The sequence below is a fragment of the Vespa velutina genome, chromosome 25 (genome assembly GCF_912470025.1).
Source record: "Vespa velutina chromosome 25, iVesVel2.1, whole genome shotgun sequence".
Taxonomy (NCBI): Eukaryota; Metazoa; Arthropoda; class Insecta; order Hymenoptera; family Vespidae; genus Vespa; species Vespa velutina.
The window spans coordinates 2135042-2153479 of record NC_062212.1 but is presented as its reverse complement, the minus strand read 5'-3'; the positions used below and the strand labels follow the sequence as shown (position 1 = coordinate 2153479).

Here is an 18438-nt window from a genome sequence, read left to right as displayed (position 1 = left end):
CGTCCTCCCTGGTAAACTTCGTTTAAAAAGTTGGTATACGCCTGTAGGGGTTGCTTGAATAATTAATCTCAAGTTGACGAAAAAAATATTGAGAAAGAACTCGTCTCTAACTGTTTTCATCAACGAGTTAAACTGCTACTTTGTTACGCTCATCGATTACTATAGGTTGATGATATCGTGGTAGGGGAGTATACGTAAAATATGTGCTCTCACCACTTCGGTTCACCACGTAGGACATCCCATTGTTTCACAACCCTTATGTAAAAGTTGCTATAACTTCATTGCATTTATTTCTCATTGAAATTTTTTTCTTTATTATCTTTTTCCTTTTACTTTTTCTTCTCCCACTTTTTTTTTTTTTAAGAAAGAGGGTGATCATGTATATGAAGTAGAAAAGTAGCATCTCCCCCTACAGTATAATTTCCTTTCTTCGTGCGGCTATAGTTCGAAGTATTTCGGTTTATCGGCAATATAAAAATGTTTTCAGTCTATAATAGTTTTCGTTCGATCGTAATTTTCGTTTTTCTTTTATGCTTTCAGTTCGGCGTAATACGACGAAGGAACGACATTGTTTTTGACAGAATTAATGGTGGTAGTTTAAGGGAAAATATTTTTCCTTCAAGGAAACATATATTCGTAAGTAGTCCTTATCGTTGTTTTTTAGTTTAGTGGTCTTCAAGTTAGGGGAGTGACGAGTGCAGTACTTCAAGAAGTACATGATTTCCGGGTAGAAAAGTAAATTTTTTCTTTTGGATTTAATTTTCAATTTCATGCAAGAAATCTCTTTTCCTTTATTTTGAGATTATTAATTTTTATGTGCAATCCATTAAGCTTTTTCCTTTCATTCTTTTTTCACATGAATTATGTTTTTTGTATGAAAAACACAAAAAAAACACTTGATTTTTATGAATTTCGATTTTTTCTTCTTTGTATATCATTAATAGTTTTTATTTATTATATTTTCTACGATGATTTCAATTAATTCATATATCGACCTGGAAATGTTTTTGCTAATATTCTTTTTTATGACTTACATTTATCTTCACTTTTTCTATCGTATTTATTAGTATACTCAATTTTAATTATATTTAAAATGCACGTTTTTACGTTTTCATGTTGAAATAATCAAAATGTATTAACTCTTCATAAATTTTGCTAATAGTGATTTCAACCCTTGTCATTTTTACATACCTAAGTCCTTTCGGTTTTCATATAAATAAAGAGAAAAGAACATTTTTGCGAATATCAATTTTGTTATTGCACGAATACATAATATATTAAAAAACAAAAATAACTAAAAAGAAAAACAAATTGGTCTCATGTATATTGTTAACTTTGAAAAAATTGATTAATTATGCTTGGATAATCGTATGAATAATAACGATAATTTTTCTTTTAACAGACATATATTCTCTTATGTAACATACTTTTTTGAATTATACATATACATACATATTTATTTCAAATTTTCTAATAAATATATTTTTCCTATTAATATTATTATTACTTTCTCCCATATATGTATGGAAAACAATAGAATCAGAAATAATTGGCCATATATTTTAAAATATGAGACAACTGGTGTTTTTAATACAAATTTTGTTGATAAAGAAATAAACTAAGTGTTTTGATCGACAGTCTTAAAATTGTATTAATATTTTCTTTGACACTAATAATTAACGCTGATACAAGTCAACGATGTATACACAAATAATTTCTCTTCCTACGAAAGAATATCACTTAAGAAAATAAAAGATATTTCCTAGTACGTAATACATTTCATATGAGTTCTGTTCACAAAAATGTTCGCAGTACCGATAAATATCCCATTGATGTTTTGAGGATCTGCAAATATTAAAAAAATAAATAATACTTATTACGAAAAAGACAATTGTATTGTTACAGCAAAGAACATAACTTAAAAATAGAAAAAATCAATTATAGTATACTTACGTCCGTGAAAATGGACAAGGACAAGACCGCAAATTTGCCGGATGTTAAAAATTGCGGCTTTTTCGTACGTGTCATACAAATAAGAAAAAATTTCGATTCTGTTACCGGTAAGTTATACCAGTCGTAATTATAAATGGCATCACCAAAATTATAACTCTAATTGAATAAAACAAATGATATTAATGAAGTAATTGATACTTCAATTCTAGAAGAAATTATTGATATTTTATATACTTCTTGAATCAGACACTCGCCGATGAAACAGTAAATAAAAAGAGTGCATACCACGGCAAAGATGTATACAAAGAACAGAAACGATTTCATATTGTCGTTCGTATCCTTTCCCTGAAAGTGAAAAAAATGAAATGTATCGATTAAGTGTTATCATATAAATAGATGACGTACATTGGATTAAAAAAGAAATCAATTTGTTTTTTACATTTCCTGAATGTAGACCGTTATGAAAGGTATCTATAAAAAATGGCGGAGTTATAATGATTATAACGTAACTGTCTCGTATAATGTTGACAATTCGAACAACAGTATCATTTACATACAATTTCATTCCAGTATTCAATCGTTTTTCATTTTAGCAATTCCCGAAAGCTTGTATGTACAAGCGTATATTGTACAGTTTGTTCGTTGTACAAAAAAAATTGATAACAATTGCAACAGACGGGACGTGCAAAACAGTGTGTAAATTTCATTAACAATAAATTTACAAGGGTTACATCGAGAAAATAGAATTTGATGAAGAAACAACTAATACGATCAATATTTCACCATTACAGATTTACAAATGAACATCATTATTGTTTACAGGATCCAGGATAATGGCGAAGTTGGTAACAAGAAAATGTTAAAGATTGAATAAGACATTTTTGATCATGAATATAAAAGCTTTATCGAAAAACATTTTGAAGAAATTAAAGGATATTAATGAAGATTAAAGTAAAGATACTTCGTTGCTACATCGACTTTACGGATTTACGGAAAATACGAATGAAAGTTTTAATCATTATGTATGGGGACTTTAGCTGGTTAAACTATCAATACCGTCTCCCCCAAGACAGAAGACTCATTGAACTTCGCTCCTTGTTTTTAAAATCAAGGAATGTCATCCATCTTCAAATTAATAGAATCCTTAGGTATGGAAATTGATCTACTTGTTTATCATTTTGCCATGCTAGAAGATAATTTTTGCACAATTGTGGCCGAACTTGATCAGCTAACACTGCAAAAGTAACTTGCTAATTTTATAAAAACGAATATTAATAACAATTAAACTTTCATTCGACGATTGAATATTTATTACGTGGTTTTGAATTCTATGATTCAATGTGAATCTTCAAAAATACATGTTAGCTGTTCGTAAAAAGGAACTTCAAATGTCTTGAAATGTGTTATATTAGAAATTTCTTGAAAAATACTAAAATGAGAGGCTTCAAAAATTTCCTTTATTATTTGCATCACATTTAAGTCTTTCTGAAAGTTTAATTTTTTTGCCGTATTCTTCTTTTTTTGGAACAGGAAAGAAAATGTGATTTTTCTCAAGAAACTATATGAGATAAATTAAAATGTTCGCCATTTTGTATAAACGTAGAATTTCCAAAATTAGGCTGAATAAGTTCTTATTTTACTTTTATATTTTAAGAATTATTTATGAATGAATTATTTCCTTTCTTTTTAATAAATAGTCATGGAAATTATCGAAAGTAACAAATTGTTTTCAATATCTATGCAAATTTCGCTTCTGCGCCATTCTTTATGAATTTTTGAGAAAAATAGTTATTAATTTATGTTTAATGTAAATCCTATCAAGTCTAAGAAAGTTTATTTTACTAAATTATATATATTAATGAACAAATAAATGAAAAGTGATGGAGGTGGCAAAAAAATGTTTGTTTGTTTATGCTAGGTGGTTATGCACTTCTTAAAAAAAAAAAAACAAAATGAAAATATTCGCATGGATTTTTACCGTCAGTACGAAGTAACCGGAAATACAGATATGAACGGTGGTACCCAAAATTTGCTGCATAATCGGTAAATTAAAATTATCCTCCAATCTTTCCGTCAATCTGAAATATTATATTTCATGTAGATATAAAAAATAACATATTACGATATAGTTCATTAGTATTGTTTGTATTTTCATTATTGAAACGAAATTAGAAAAAAATCAATATGATTTTAATTAGAAGAAAATATTTTTTTTATTTTTAATATATTCAACGACATGAAAATGATTGAAATTAATAAATAATAATAAATACAAAATAATGGACAGTTAAAATAATGGAAAAAAAAAATAATAAATAAATGATGAAAGAATGAAATTGTTGAAGCGAGCCATCCATAAAAGGTATTATTTATTAACAAAATAACAACTAATAAATATGTGAAAAAATGATAAAATTTGTAATGTGTTACAAAAAGCAATAACGTCCGTAAATATATATATGTGTTTGTGTGTTCGTAAATAAACTAAAGAAATTTATTATTAAACTTCAAAATAAAATAATTTATCATTGGTTACAAATATAATTACACACACATACACAAACACATATATCAATTATTTTTATATAATTATATTTTACCTTATCAATCGATAATGTCGTAGTACAATGTTCTTCATACCCTCATGATAATTTTTAGAATTATTTAATATTGATTTCACTTTACAGGATAATATTGAGAACTGTGCAATTACTTGAATGGATAAATTGACGAACATGCAATCGAATCCTACGTAACCTAATACGATACATGGTACGAATATTACTTGATAAGCGCACATCAAAGCATAAATCCTGCCATCCTTTAAATCCATGATTTCTAATGTTCTATACGGTAATTTATAACTTAAGGAATTGTTTTGTTTTGCTGAAAGGTAAAAACAGAGAAAAAGAATCCAAAGTAATTTTCTTAAGAAAAATAGTTACAAAAAGATACAAGAACAAATACATTCGATTAGCTCATTAATACAAATATTCCAATTATTCATATCGACTTAATATTCGACACAATAGTAAACCATATTTCAATCATGTAATAATACAGAGTATCCTTAAGTAATTTTTCATTTAATTAATTGATCTAAAGTTAGACACACAGTTGGATACAATTTTTTTTTTTAATTCTTTTCAAACCAATTACGACTTTGTCATTTCTTCTGTAAATTTTTAAGTCAACTTTCATAAAAATATTCATGCCATGATGAGAAATATGATTCGAGATGAATCTGAAAGCTACTGGCATTTCGAGACATTTCATTTTTTAGGAAATATTCCATAAATTTAAAGCAAATGGTAATCCAATGACGTTATATCGAATGAATACAGTGAATTCGTTAAAACTTCTTGGCTAAGTTGGTTCATTATTTTCATGGACCGATTCTTTCATTAGTATATTGCACGTTTATTGTTGATATTTAATGCCGACATTTATTCAGCAATTCATTATGTAATTATTCTAACTGTGAGCAGTGAATACCATTGGCAATTAGTTATAGTAATACAAAATGAATTATGGCAGTGGGATACCATCAGTCGCACGATATTCAATATCAGACCTAGATTATATATAGGTACAGCTGGTTAGTTCCGGAGAAATTCATTAATTGGTGTCGATTCAAGCTGCTGTATTGGACTTATTTCTCATTTATGGTAACAATTAAGCTTAGGATTGTGTCACTTTGTTATTTGGTCAATAGCGATGTGCAAATTCTTTCTCATTGATACTAGTTCGTATTCGACAAATTGGTACAGAATGCAAATATCTCGATTAGATATATTTTTGGTTTTATCAAGATGTCTTTGTACTGTCGACCAAGTAATCCTAAATGTATCAAAAGTTTCTCGCATTGTCAATTATGGATCAGATTCAATTTGACAATGATTTCATTACATCATTATCGAATACCATGGGTCATTTACTTTGAGCATCATTGGATCAAGTGTAAATAATGATTAGATCTTATTGTTTGTACCAACATTAGCACTTATTGACTCTCGTCATTTATCCATAAAGATCACATACTTATTGTTGCTTTATTTTGCAGTTGTTGCGTTAATTATCAAAAGAAAATAAAACAACAAGCAATGGCGTATATATTCTTTTTTAACGTCGGTAGATCGAAATTAATTTACTTATTAAAAATATTTAGAGGAATTAACGATTATTGCATCCTAGTGCTTGTGTACACAAGTATTTGTTTATGTGTGTGAATAGATTTACTAATTCAATAATAAGTAAATAAATAAATACATAAAAAATATAATCGTCGGATTACACTTAGTAACATAATGAAATTAATAGATAATATGTAAAGTATAATAGAAAGAAAGAAAGAAGACAAAAATTATATATTACCAATTTGTATTCCTTCAGTAACTCGATTCATATAATATAATAATTCGGCCACTGTCATTGAAAAGGTAATTATTATAATAAAATATGGAGGTAATTTAGTATAATTCACGAATATCAGTTTTTCCTCCTTAGTTTCGTATTTCTCAGTTAGTGAATACTCCTCCAGTTCTGTGAATAATTCACGTAATGCTTCTCTGTTCATTCTGGTGATTGTAATTTTCGTAAGTGTCATTGTAGAGGCAATATTTTCTGCTACGTTCGATACGACATTCTCCAAGGTTTTTGGAGCCCAAAATAATTGAGCGATTGCTAAAGAACAATGAATGGTAAGATATGTGAAAAAGAAGAGAAATATCGGAACGTAGTTCTTCAATGGCCAAATTCCTGTGCATTTTAAGAACCTTGAGCTCCAAATGAATGATCTTCGGACGTTGGCAATTCCTAATTCCTATTTTAAAAACACTCAGTTGATTAATTTGTTAAATTTGTTATAGATTAATTATTTAATTATTCATCTAAATATATTGTATTAAAATTAATATATATATTATTCTCATATATATTCATATATTGTTATTTATAATATCATATATACTTGTATATATATATATATATATATATATATATATATTAAAAAAAATTTTTTTTAATATTTTCTTTATTCAACAACAAAGTTAACTTTAAGATATCATTGAATCTTTCCACTTAATAATAATAATAATGAGAAATAAAATAATATTTCAACTTTTGCAATTAAATAAAACTTGCTAGAACAACTTTTTTCAAAACTGCCGCGTATCCGAGATAAAGATGTTTTAACGTATTGTTTCGAAAACTCGATATATTGTCCGTTAAAAACTTCATACGATGATCGTTCAACGAATGAAATCAATATAGTTATTAATACTCATTAGTTCACATTTTCAACCATATTCACGAGCATAAATAAATATAAAAATTTATTTAGTTTAAAAGAAAAAATCAAACATCAAAAACAGACAACTTGAAGCTATGATTGTAAACTTGAAAAAAAAAACCAACTGAAACGTCACAAAATTGTCTGCGATGTATAAGTAAAAATTATTAATATATGCATGGTTATAAATGAAATTGCATGACAACAAAAATATATATAAGAAAAAATTATTAATTTCCAAATAAAATTGCACAAAAATAATTTTCAATTGAAATAAACTTGACACACTTTGATCGATGGAAAATTTTTTCTAATCACTACACTTAGGATATCAACGACACTTTATTTTCGGGAAGAAAATCGTTCTGCAATTAGAAAAAAAAAAAAATAGAGAAAACGCAAAATAAGAGAAAAGCAAGCCATACTCTTGATCTTACTTCTATGCTATCTTTTTCCATTTTATCTCTTCGAAGGTTTGCGACAGACTGACGGCAAAACGGTCGAGCGTCCTCCCTGGTAAACTTCGTTTAAAAAGTTGGTATACGCGTGAAGGGGTTGCTTGAATAGTTAATCTCAAGTTGACAAAAAAAATATTGAGAAAAAACTCGTCTCTAACTGTTTTCATCAACGAGTTAAACTGCTACTTTGTTACGCTCATCGATTACTATAGGTTGATGATATCGTGGTAGGGGAGTATACGTAAAAAATGTGCTCTCACCACTTCGGTTCACCACGTAGGACATCCCATTGTTTCACCACCCTTATGTAAAAGTTGCTATAACTTTATTGCATTTATCTCTCATTGAAATTTTTTTCCTTATTATCTTTTTCCTTTTACTTTTTCTTCTTCCACTTTTTTTTTTTTTTTAAGAAAGAGGGTGATCATGGATATGAAGTAGAAAAGTAGCATCTCCCCCTACAGTATAATTTTTTTCTTCGTGCGGCTATAGTTCGAAGTATTTCGGTTTATCGGCAATATAAAAATGTTTTCAGTCTATAATAGTTTTCGTTCGATCGTAATTTTCGTTTTTCTTTTATTCTTTCAGTTCGGCGTAATACGACGAAGGAACGACATTGTTTTTGACAGAATTAATGGTGGTAGTTTATGGGAAAATATTTTTCCTTCAAGGAAACATATATTCGTAAGTAGTCCTTATCGTTGTTTTTTAGTTTAGTGGTCTACAAATTAGGGGAGTGACGAGTGCAATACTTCAAGATATACATGATTTCCGGGTAGAAAAGGAAACTTTTTCTTTTGGATTTAATTTTCAATTTCATGCAAGACCTCTTTTCCTTTATTTTGAGATTATTAATTTTTATGTGCAATCCATTAAGCTTTTGCCTTTCATTTTTTTTCACATGAATTATGTTTTTTGTATGAAAGGCACAAAAAAAAAAAACACTTGATTTTTATGAATTTCGATTTTTTTTTCTTTGTATATCATTAATAGTTTTAATTTATTATATTTTCTACGATGATTTCAATTAATTCATATATCGACCTGGAAATGTTTTTGTTAATTTTCTTATTTATGATTTACATTTATCTTCACTTTTTATTTCGTATTTATTAATATACTTAAATTTAATTATATTTAAAATGTAATATAAATGTTTGCACGTTTTCATGTTGAATTAATCAAAATTTATTAACTCATAAATTTTGCTAATAGTGATTTCACTTGTCATTTTTACATAAATACCTAAGTCCTTTCGGTTTTCATATAAATCAAGAGAAAAGAACATTTTTGCCGATATCAATTTTGTTTTTGCACGAATACGTAATATATTCAAAAACAATAAAATAACTAAAAAGAAAAACAAATTGGTCTCATGTATATTGTTAACTTTGAAAAAATTGATTAATTACGCTTGGATAATTGTATGAATAATAACGATCATTTTTTTTTAACAGACATATATTCTCTTATGTAACATGCTTTTTTGAATTATACACATACATACATATTTATTTCAAATTTTCTAATAAATTTGTTTTTCCTATTAATAATATTATTACTTTCTCCCATATATGTATGGAAAGCAATAGAATCAGAAATAATTGGCCATATATTTTAAAATATGAGACAACTGGTGTTTTAAATACAAATTTTGTTGATAAAGAAATAAACTAAGTGTTTTGATCGACAGTCTTAAAATTGTATTAATATTTTCTTTGACACTAATAATTAACGCTGATACAAGTCAACGATGTATACACAAATAATTTGTCTTCCTACGAGAGAATATGACTTAAGAAAAATGAAGATTTTTCTTAGTACGTAATACATCTCATATCAGTTTTGTTCACAAAAATGTTCGCAGTACCGATAAATATCCCATTGAAGTTTTGATGATCTACAAATATTAAGAAATAAATGATACTTATAACGAAAAAGACAATTACATTGTTGCAGCAAGGAACATAACTTAAATATAGAAAAAATCAATCATTTTGTACTTACGTTTGTGAAAATGGACAAGGACAAGATCGCAAATTTGCCGGATGTTAAAAATAGCGGCTTCTTCGTACGTGTCATACAAATAAGAAAAAATTTCGATTCTGTTACCGGTAAGTTATACCAGTCGTAATTATAAATGGCATCACCAAAATTATAACTCTAATTGAATAAAACAAATGATATTAATGAAGTAATTGATACTTCAATTCTAGAAGAAATTATTGATATTTTATATACTTCTTGAATAAAACACTCGCCGATGAAACAGTAAATAAAAAGAGTGCATACCACGGCAAAGACGTATACAACGAACAGAAATGATTTTATATTGTCGTTCGTATCCTTTCCCTGAAATTGAAAAAAATGAAATTTATCGATTAAGTGTTATCATAAAAATTGATGACGCATATAGGATTAAAAAAGAAATAAATTTGTTTTTTTACATTTCCTGAATGTAGACCATTATGAAGGATATTTATAAAAAATGGCGGAGTTATAATGTTTATAACGTAATTGTCTCTTATAATGCTCACAAATCGAACAACAGTATCATTTACATACAATTTCATTCCAGTATTCAATCGTTTTTCATTTTATTGCAATTCCCGAAAATTTGTATGTACAAGCTTATATTGTACAGTTTGTTAGTTGTACAAAAAAAATTGATAACAATTGCAACAGACGGGAGGTGGAAAACTGTGTAAATTTCATTAACAATAAATTTAGAAGGGTTACATCGAGAAAATAGAATTTGATGAAGAAAGAACTAATACGATCAATATTTCACCATTACAGATTTACAAATGAACATCATTATTGTTTACAGGATTCAGGATAATGGCGAAGTTGGTAACAAGAAAATGTTAAAGATTGAATAAGACATTTTTGACCATGAATATAAAAGTTTTATCGAAAAACATTTTGAAGAAATTAAAGGATATTAATGAAGATTAAAGTAAAGATACTTCGTTGCTACATCGACTTTACGGATTTACGGAAAATACGAATGAAAGTTTTAATCATTTTGTATGGGGACTTTAGCTAGTTGAACTATCATCACCGTATCCGCGATGACAGAGGACCAATTGAACATCGCTCCTTGTCTTTAAAATCAAGGAATGTCATTCATCTTTAAATTAATAGAATCCTTAGGTATGGAAATTGATTTGCTTGTTTATCAGTTTGTCATGCTAGAAGATAATTTTTGCACAAATGTGGCCGAACTTGATCAGCAAACACTGCAAAAGTAACTTGCTAATTTCATAAAAACGAATATTAATAACAATTAAACTTTCATTCGACGATTGAAAGTTTATTGCTTGGTTTTGAATTTGATGATTCAATACGAGTCTTCAAAAATATTAGGTTGGAAACTATGAAACGGGCGTCTTTGTTTAGTTTTTTAATTTCATTTAACGCCCGTTTCATAATTTCCAACCTGATATATGAGTATTAGGTTGGAAACTATGAAACGAGCGTTTTTGTTTAGTTTTTTATATTCATTTAACGCCCGTTTCATAGTTTCCAACGTAATACATTTTAGCTTTTCGTAATAAGGAATTTCAAATGTGTTAAAATTCGTTATATTAGAAATTTTTTAAAAAATACTGAAATAAGAGGCTTCAAAAATTTCCATTATTATGAGCATTACATTTAAGTTTTTCTAAAAGGTTGATTTTTTGCGGAATGCTCCTTTTTTTGGAACAAAAAAGAAAGTATGATTTTTATCAAGAAACTATAAGAGATAAATTAAAATGTCCGCCATTTTGTATAAACGTAGAATTTCAAAAATTCAGCTGAATAAGTACTTATTTTACTTTTATATTTTAAGAATTATTTATGAATAAATTATTTCCTTTCTTTTTAATGAATACTCATGGAAATTATCGGAAGTAACAAATTGTTTCCTGTATCCATGCGAATTTCGTTTCTCCGCCATTCTTTATAAATTTTTGAGAAAAATAGTTATCAATTTATGTTTAATGTAAATCCTATCAAGTCAAAGAAAGTTTATTTTACTAAATTATGTATATTAGTGAACAAATAAATGAAAAGTGATGGGGAGGCAAAAAAATGTTTGTTTCTTTATGTCAGTGGTTATGTACTTCGTTAAAAAGAAACAAAATGAAACTATTCGCATGGATTTTTACCGTCAGTACGAAGTAACCGGAAATACAGATATGAATTGTGGTACCCAACATTTGCTGCATAATCGGTAAATTAAAGTTATCCTCCAATATTTCCGTCAATCTGAAATATTATATTTCATGTAAATATAAGACTAGAGTAAAAAAATATTTCAAGTGGATATAAATTATTACGACAATGTTCATTATTATTGTTTGTATTTTCATTATTGAAACAAAGTAAGAAAAAAATCAATTCAATTTTATTTAGAAGAAAATATTTTTTTTTATTTTTCGTATATTCAACGACATGAAGATGATTGAAATTAATAAATAATAAAGAATACAAATTAATGAGGAAATTTCAAAGTAACAAATAAAATATAATGAATGAATAACTGAATTGGAAATAGAAAATAGTAAAATAACAAAATAGTAAATAGACGGTGATAGTACTAAATTGCAGTAGAAAGCGAGACACCCGTAAATGGAATTGTTTATTAACCAAATAACACATAATAGATAATCGAGAAAATGAGTTTTTACTAAATTTGTTAGAAAACGTAATAACGTGCATTTGTATACACGTATGTTTGTCTGTGTAAATTATGTAAAAGAATTAATTAATAAACTTTAAAATAAAGTATTTTATCATGGTTTATGTATATATCCATTTATATATTTATATATATACACACATGCAAATATGTAAATTACTTTCGTATAATTTAACGTATTCTTTTTTACCTTATCAGTCGATAATGTCGTAGTACAAGTCTCTTCATACCATCGCGATGATTTTTAGAATTATTTAATACTGCTTTCACCTTGTAAGACAATATGGAGAATTGTGTAATTACTTGAATGGACAAATTGACGAACATGCAGTCGAATCCTACGTATCCTAATACGATAGATGGTACAAATATTGCTTGGTAGGCACAAATCATAGTGTAAATTCTGCTGTCCCTTAATTCCATGATTGCTAATGTTCTGTACGGCAACTTATAACCCATCGAATTGTTTAGCGCTGCTGAAAAGTAGAAACAGAGAAAAAGAAACAAAATAATTTTCTTAAGAAATAGAATTACGAAAAGATACATGAATAAAAATATTCGATTAGATGATTAATACAAATATTTCAAATATTCATATCGGCTTAAGTGTCCGATACGTGTAATATTACTTAATACCATTAAGTAATTGTATCCTTAATTAATTAATTTAAAATTAGACACATAGTTGGATACAATTTTTTTGTATTTCCTGTCAAATTAATTGTGATTTTGCAATCTCTCCTGTAAATTTTCACAAAATCTTTCGTAAAAAAAGTGCACGCAGTAATGAAAAATATGATTCGTTGTGAATTTGAAAATCATCGACATTTCGAGATATTTTATATTTTATGTAATGTACCATAAATCTAAAAAAATAATAATCCGATATTATAATATCGAATGAATACAATGAACTCAGAAAAACTTTCTAGCAATGTTGGTTTATCGTTCTTTTGGGTAGGTCGACTGATTTTGCCTTTAGCATGTTGTGATATAACGCGTATATTATTAACCAGTGCAAGCCATTGTTTCAACAATTATTTATGTAACCAATTCAATTATGTACAATAATCATTAACAGGGATTGGTTGTGGCTAATCAAGATGAATTATGCCGATGTGGTATCATCAAACGCACAATAGCACCGTTTTCAATATCTGATCTGGATTAGATGTTGGTACAGCTGGTTGATTCGAAGAAAGTCATTGATTGGTATATTTCATGTAGCTGTATAGAACTCATTTCTCATCGACAATAACAATTATACTAAGAAATTGATCTTTTCGTTGACTGGTCAATAATCAGATACGCAATTTCTTGCTTGCTTATTTTTTTTCATATTGAATTGGCATTTATTGAACTTCAGAACTGACCCGTAGATATCATTAATTTTGTATTTTTTTAATTTCTAGTCGTTACGTCCAATCGTAAATGAAACAACATGCGATGACGTATGTATACTTTTGAATGTTAGGAGGATAAAATTAATTTATTTATAAAAAATATTGAAAATGATTATCGATTATTGCATGCTCGTGTATTTGTGTATGAATATGTCTTCGTGTGCAAGACTACATCTATTCAATAAAGAATAAATAAGTAAGTAAATAAAAATTATAATCTTCGGATTAACAGTTCGTGATATAACCATTAAGAATTGAATAGAAAATATATAAAATATAATGGCACATATAAAAAAGAAACAAAAATTAGAAATTACCGAATTGAATTCCTTCAATAACTCGTGTCAAATAATACATTGATTCCGCCAATGTCATTGAACATGCAATTATTATAATAAAATATGGAGGTAATTTAGTATAATTCACAAATGTCAGTTTCTCCTCTTTAGTTTCATATTTCTCAGTCAGTGAATACTCCTCGAGTTCTATGAATAATTTACGCAGTGCTTCTCTGTTCATTCTGGCGATTGTAATTTTCGTAAGTGTCATTGTTAGGATAATATTTTCTGCTATGTTTGCTACGACATTATCCATAGTTTTTGGAGCCCATAATAATTCTGCGAGTGTTAGCGAACAATGTAGAGAAAGATATGTGAAGAAGAAGAGAAATACCGGAACATAGTTCTGCAATGGCCAAATTCCCATGCATTTTAATAACCTTGAGTTCCAAGTAAATGATCTTCTGACATTGGCAATTCCTTGTTCCTATAATAAAAATATTCAATTGGTTAATATTCTAGATTGATTTTAGAATAATTAATTATTTATATATATATATATATATATATATATATATATATATATGTATTACATTTTATTAAGTAATATATTTATATATTAGTTAGTAAATATTATAATGTAAATAATCTATATATTTATACGTTTATGATTAATATAATAATATATGCATATACACAGATTATTATTTTATAAATATATATATATATATATATATATATATATATATATATATATATTTATATGTATATCGATTTTAATTTCTGATAATTTTAACGTGATCGTATTTATCAAAATTTTGTATTATTTATTAATTAATGTTCTTATTTTTATTAAAAATTAAGATATCACGATAACATTAATATTCAAAATTATCATGTAAATATTCAATAATTGTTTTTAAATATTATAAAAAGAAAATTATACGTATTAATGGTATTCATATATATGCACAGCTTGATCACCATATTAGTGCATTCTTTTATATGGATATCTTAATATTAATTATAACGGGTATCTAAATAAAGCTTCATTATGATTTTATTTCATCAATTCGATGTATTTGAGAAAAATAATTCATATAAATGTTTGTCTGATAATAATGATGTCATATTACACTTTTTCTTTTCTATTTTTTATACGATTTTGAAGTTCATTAAATCTTAACTTTATTTTTTCTAAATACCAATCAACATTATTTATAATGGAAATTTATTATTCGTTAAAAAAAAAAAAGAAAAAAGAAAAAAAAACAGAGAAAAGAAAAATAAATTTTGTATGAAATATCTTGTTCATCGAACAACAAAGTTAACTTTTATATATCATTGTATCTTTCCCCTAAATAAAAACAATAAATAAAATAATATTTCTACTGTTGAAGTCAAATTGCACTTGTAAAAATATATTTTCTTCAAAAATACCATTTTTCCGAAATGAACAATTGATAGTGCTTCGTCTGGAAACACCCTATATATCGTCCATTAAAAATTCTCTATTACGATTCTTTACCGAATGTACATAAATATTAAATATTAAAATTAAATCTCATTGAATTATATTTTTCATTACATTCACGTGTGCATATTAATACAAAAATTGATTCCCTTTAAATAAAAAAACAAAAAAAAAAAAGTCAAACGTCAAAGACAGACAACGTGCAGTTACAATTGTAAACTTGAAGAAGAAAAAGAAAAAAAGAAAAAAAAAAAAGAAAAAAAAAATGAAAGGAAGAAGAAATCCCAATTAAAATGTCAAAGAATTGTTTGCGAAATGTGAATACGTAAACAATAAACAAATTAATAATATCTACACTTTTATAAATTAATATTGCAAGGACGAGCAAAAAAAAAAAATATATATATATAAGAAATAAAAATGTATTGGGAAATAAAATTTCAAAAAATATTATTTTCAATTGAAATGAACATTGAACAACACTTTGGGATCGTTGAAAAATTATTTTCGATCACTACGTAGTATATTTACGTCACTTAATGGTCATCTGTAATATCACTGTATTATTATTCGACACGAATTTCGTTTTACGATTAAAAACAAAAAGGAAAAAAAAAAAAGAAAAAAAGAAAAAAAGAGGAAAGAAGAAGAGGAAATACAAAAATTAAAAAAAAAAAAGAAAAAAAAGAGAAAACCAAACCATCCTCTTGACTCTTACTTCTATGGTATCCTTTCCCATTTTATACCTACGAGGGCTCGCGACAGACTGACGGTAAAACGGTCGAACGTCCTCCCTGGTAAACTTCGTTTGAAAAAGAAAGTATATGCGTCTAAAGGGTTGCTTGAATAGTTAATTTAAAGTCGACGAAAAAAATATTGAGAAACAACTCGTTTCTAACTTTTTCTATCAACGAGTTAAACCAGTTACTTTGTTGTTATCATCGATAACGTTAGCTTGATATTAACGGCAGAAGGGAGGATTGGAGTATATATATAAAAAAAAAAAAAAAAAAAAAAAAAAAAAAATGTGCTATTATCGTTTCGATTCACTATATAGAGAACATCCCCTACGTTTTACAGCCCTCACGTAAAACTTCTTTTAACTTCATTCCATTTACCTGTCGTTGAAATTTGTCCTTTTCTTTTTTTTTTTTCTTTTTTTAGGAAAGAGGGTGATCATCATAGTTATAGAGGGAAAAATGTAACATCTTGCTCCTGGATATAATCATCCTCTTTTTTTGCTCGGTGTCATAGTTCGAAGTTCAACGGTTAACTGGTAATATAAAAATATTTTCAACCCCTTTACAACTTTTCATTCGATCGTCCTTTTGTTCTCTTTTTCCTTCTAGTTCTGCCTTATACGACGAACGAAAGATATTGAATGTGCCTGAATTTATGGTGGTGGTTTTAAAAAAATAAAATTTTATTCTACTTCATCGAAAACAAGTATTCGTAAGTAATCGTGCGGTGAAATTAAATGTCTGTAACGTTTTGTCTTTTATATTAATGATTTTAACGTTAGAGCTTGTAAAGAGTATAATTTTTTTGTTAAGGACATACATGATTTCTGGAAAAAAAAGGAAACTTATTTTTTTTTTTTCTTTTTTTTTTTAATTATAAATTGTTTCATACAAGAATTCTTTTTCTTTATTTTTAAATTATTATTTTTCATTTGCAACCGAACAATCTCTTTATTTTCTGGAATTATATATTTTCACTATTTTCTCAAATTGATTATATTTTTTTTTTTTTTTTTTTCTTTTTTTACGCATCCTTCGGATTCCGTGAGATTTGACGTTGTTTTTGCAAATTTTTCATTTTATTTTTATTTATCATTAATCGTCATTATTTCTTATACTTCTTACGTAATCATTTACCGACATGGAAATGATTTCGTTTATACCTTTTTTTTCGAGTAACATTTGTTTTCACTTTTTCTTTCATTTTTCTAACGAAATATTATATCTCGTTGATGATTTTTATTTATTAGTTAATTCAATTTTAATTTTACGTAAAATATTATATGAATGTATATACATTTTGTTGTTCAAATAATCAAAATATTTTAACCCTTTATAAATTTTGCAGATAATGAATGCAGCACTTATTCTTACAAACAAAGTTTGGCGAACGAGATCGTCCAATAATTAATCTTGAATATTCAACATTAAAAGGCAATTAATATTTCTATAATAATGTTGAACAGATAACTGACAATAAATGCATACAACTGCAGTATTCAGGATAAGTATAGACGATATTTAAATAATATCTGTGGTTGATTAGAAAGTTCGTGCGATTTTCATGTAATTAAAAAAAAAAAAGAATGTTTTTGTCAATACCAATTTTGTTTTTGCATAAATACGTAATAAATTAAAAAACAATAATAATCAAAAAAAAAAAAAATAAAAAAGAAACAAGTTGGGCTCATACATATTGTTAACCTTGAAAAAATTGATTAATTATTCTTAGATATTCGTATATATATAAATAATAATAATAATTTTTCTTTGAACAGACACGTATGAGTCTCATACTTTTATGTAACATACTTTTTTGAACTATGTATTTATTTCAATTTTTCTAACAATTTTTTTTTCTATTATTATTATTATTATTATTATTATTATTATTATTATTATTATTATTACATTATTATTATTATATTATTATTATTATTATCACATATACATATGGAAATCAATAAAATCAGAAACAATCAGGCATATATTTTGAAAAATGAGACAACTGTAATCATTATATAACTGATACAATTCTTATATATTTGATATTAATTTTTGAAGAATTTAAATTTAACTAATGTTATAATTAATGAAGAAAGAAATTATGAGTTTTGATCGATTGTCTTAGAATTGTATTTATATATTATATAAG

General features: G+C 26.5%; 2 protein-coding genes across 5 annotated transcripts; both read right to left on the bottom strand.

Moving 5' to 3' along the window:
* Nucleotides 1-1558: 1558 nt before the first annotated feature.
* Nucleotides 1559-7718, bottom strand: LOC124957263 (odorant receptor 4-like). The gene is made up of 7 exons (XM_047514120.1): nt 7681-7718; nt 6328-6775; nt 4554-4839; nt 3932-4031; nt 2188-2298; nt 1954-2109; nt 1559-1845 (listed from the first exon to the last, which is right to left on the bottom strand). The coding sequence occupies exons 1-7, from the start codon at nt 7699-7701 to the stop codon at nt 1795-1797; spliced, it is 1173 nt and encodes a 390-aa protein (XP_047370076.1). The 5' UTR covers nt 7702-7718; the 3' UTR covers nt 1559-1794.
* A 1533-nt stretch (nt 7719-9251) lies between these two features.
* Nucleotides 9252-16298, bottom strand: LOC124957262 (odorant receptor 13a-like). Of its 4 annotated transcripts, XM_047514118.1 has the most exons (8): nt 16262-16293; nt 14510-14556; nt 14109-14408; nt 12579-12864; nt 11856-11955; nt 9943-10053; nt 9709-9864; nt 9252-9601 (listed from the first exon to the last, which is right to left on the bottom strand). In XM_047514118.1, exons 2-8 carry the CDS (start codon nt 14538-14540, stop codon nt 9551-9553), a joined length of 1035 nt encoding a protein of 344 aa, XP_047370074.1. In that variant the 5' UTR covers nt 14541-14556; nt 16262-16293; the 3' UTR covers nt 9252-9550. The 4 variants fall into 4 exon arrangements, with proteins under 4 accessions (XP_047370074.1, XP_047370071.1, XP_047370073.1 ...); XM_047514115.1 differs by having other exon boundaries at nt 14109-14556; nt 16262-16298; XM_047514117.1 differs by having other exon boundaries at nt 9994-10053; nt 14109-14556; nt 16262-16298.
* Nucleotides 16299-18438: the final 2140 nt, after the last annotated feature.

What these genes read in the sequence shown, in the direction of transcription:
- LOC124957263 (XM_047514120.1), bottom strand. Translation starts at nt 7,701, where the DNA reads ATGGAAAAAGATAGCATAGAA. An exon ending in TACTGAAGGAATACAAATTG is followed by an intron (nt 4,840 to 6,327) that starts GTAATATATAAT and finishes TTTACCTTTCAG; the next exon opens with CAAAACAAAACAATTCCTTA. An exon ending in CCGGTTACTTCGTACTGACG is followed by an intron (nt 2,299 to 3,931) that starts GTAAAAATCCAT and finishes TTTCACTTTCAG; the next exon opens with GGAAAGGATACGAACGACAA.
- LOC124957262 (XM_047514115.1), bottom strand. Translation starts at nt 16,282, where the DNA reads ATGGGAAAGGATACCATAGAA. An exon ending in CGACATTATCGACTGATAAG is followed by an intron (nt 11,956 to 12,578) that starts GTAAAAAAGAAT and finishes ATAATATTTCAG; the next exon opens with ATTGACGGAAATATTGGAGG. An exon ending in CCGGTTACTTCGTACTGACG is followed by an intron (nt 10,054 to 11,855) that starts GTAAAAATCCAT and finishes TTTCAATTTCAG; the next exon opens with GGAAAGGATACGAACGACAA.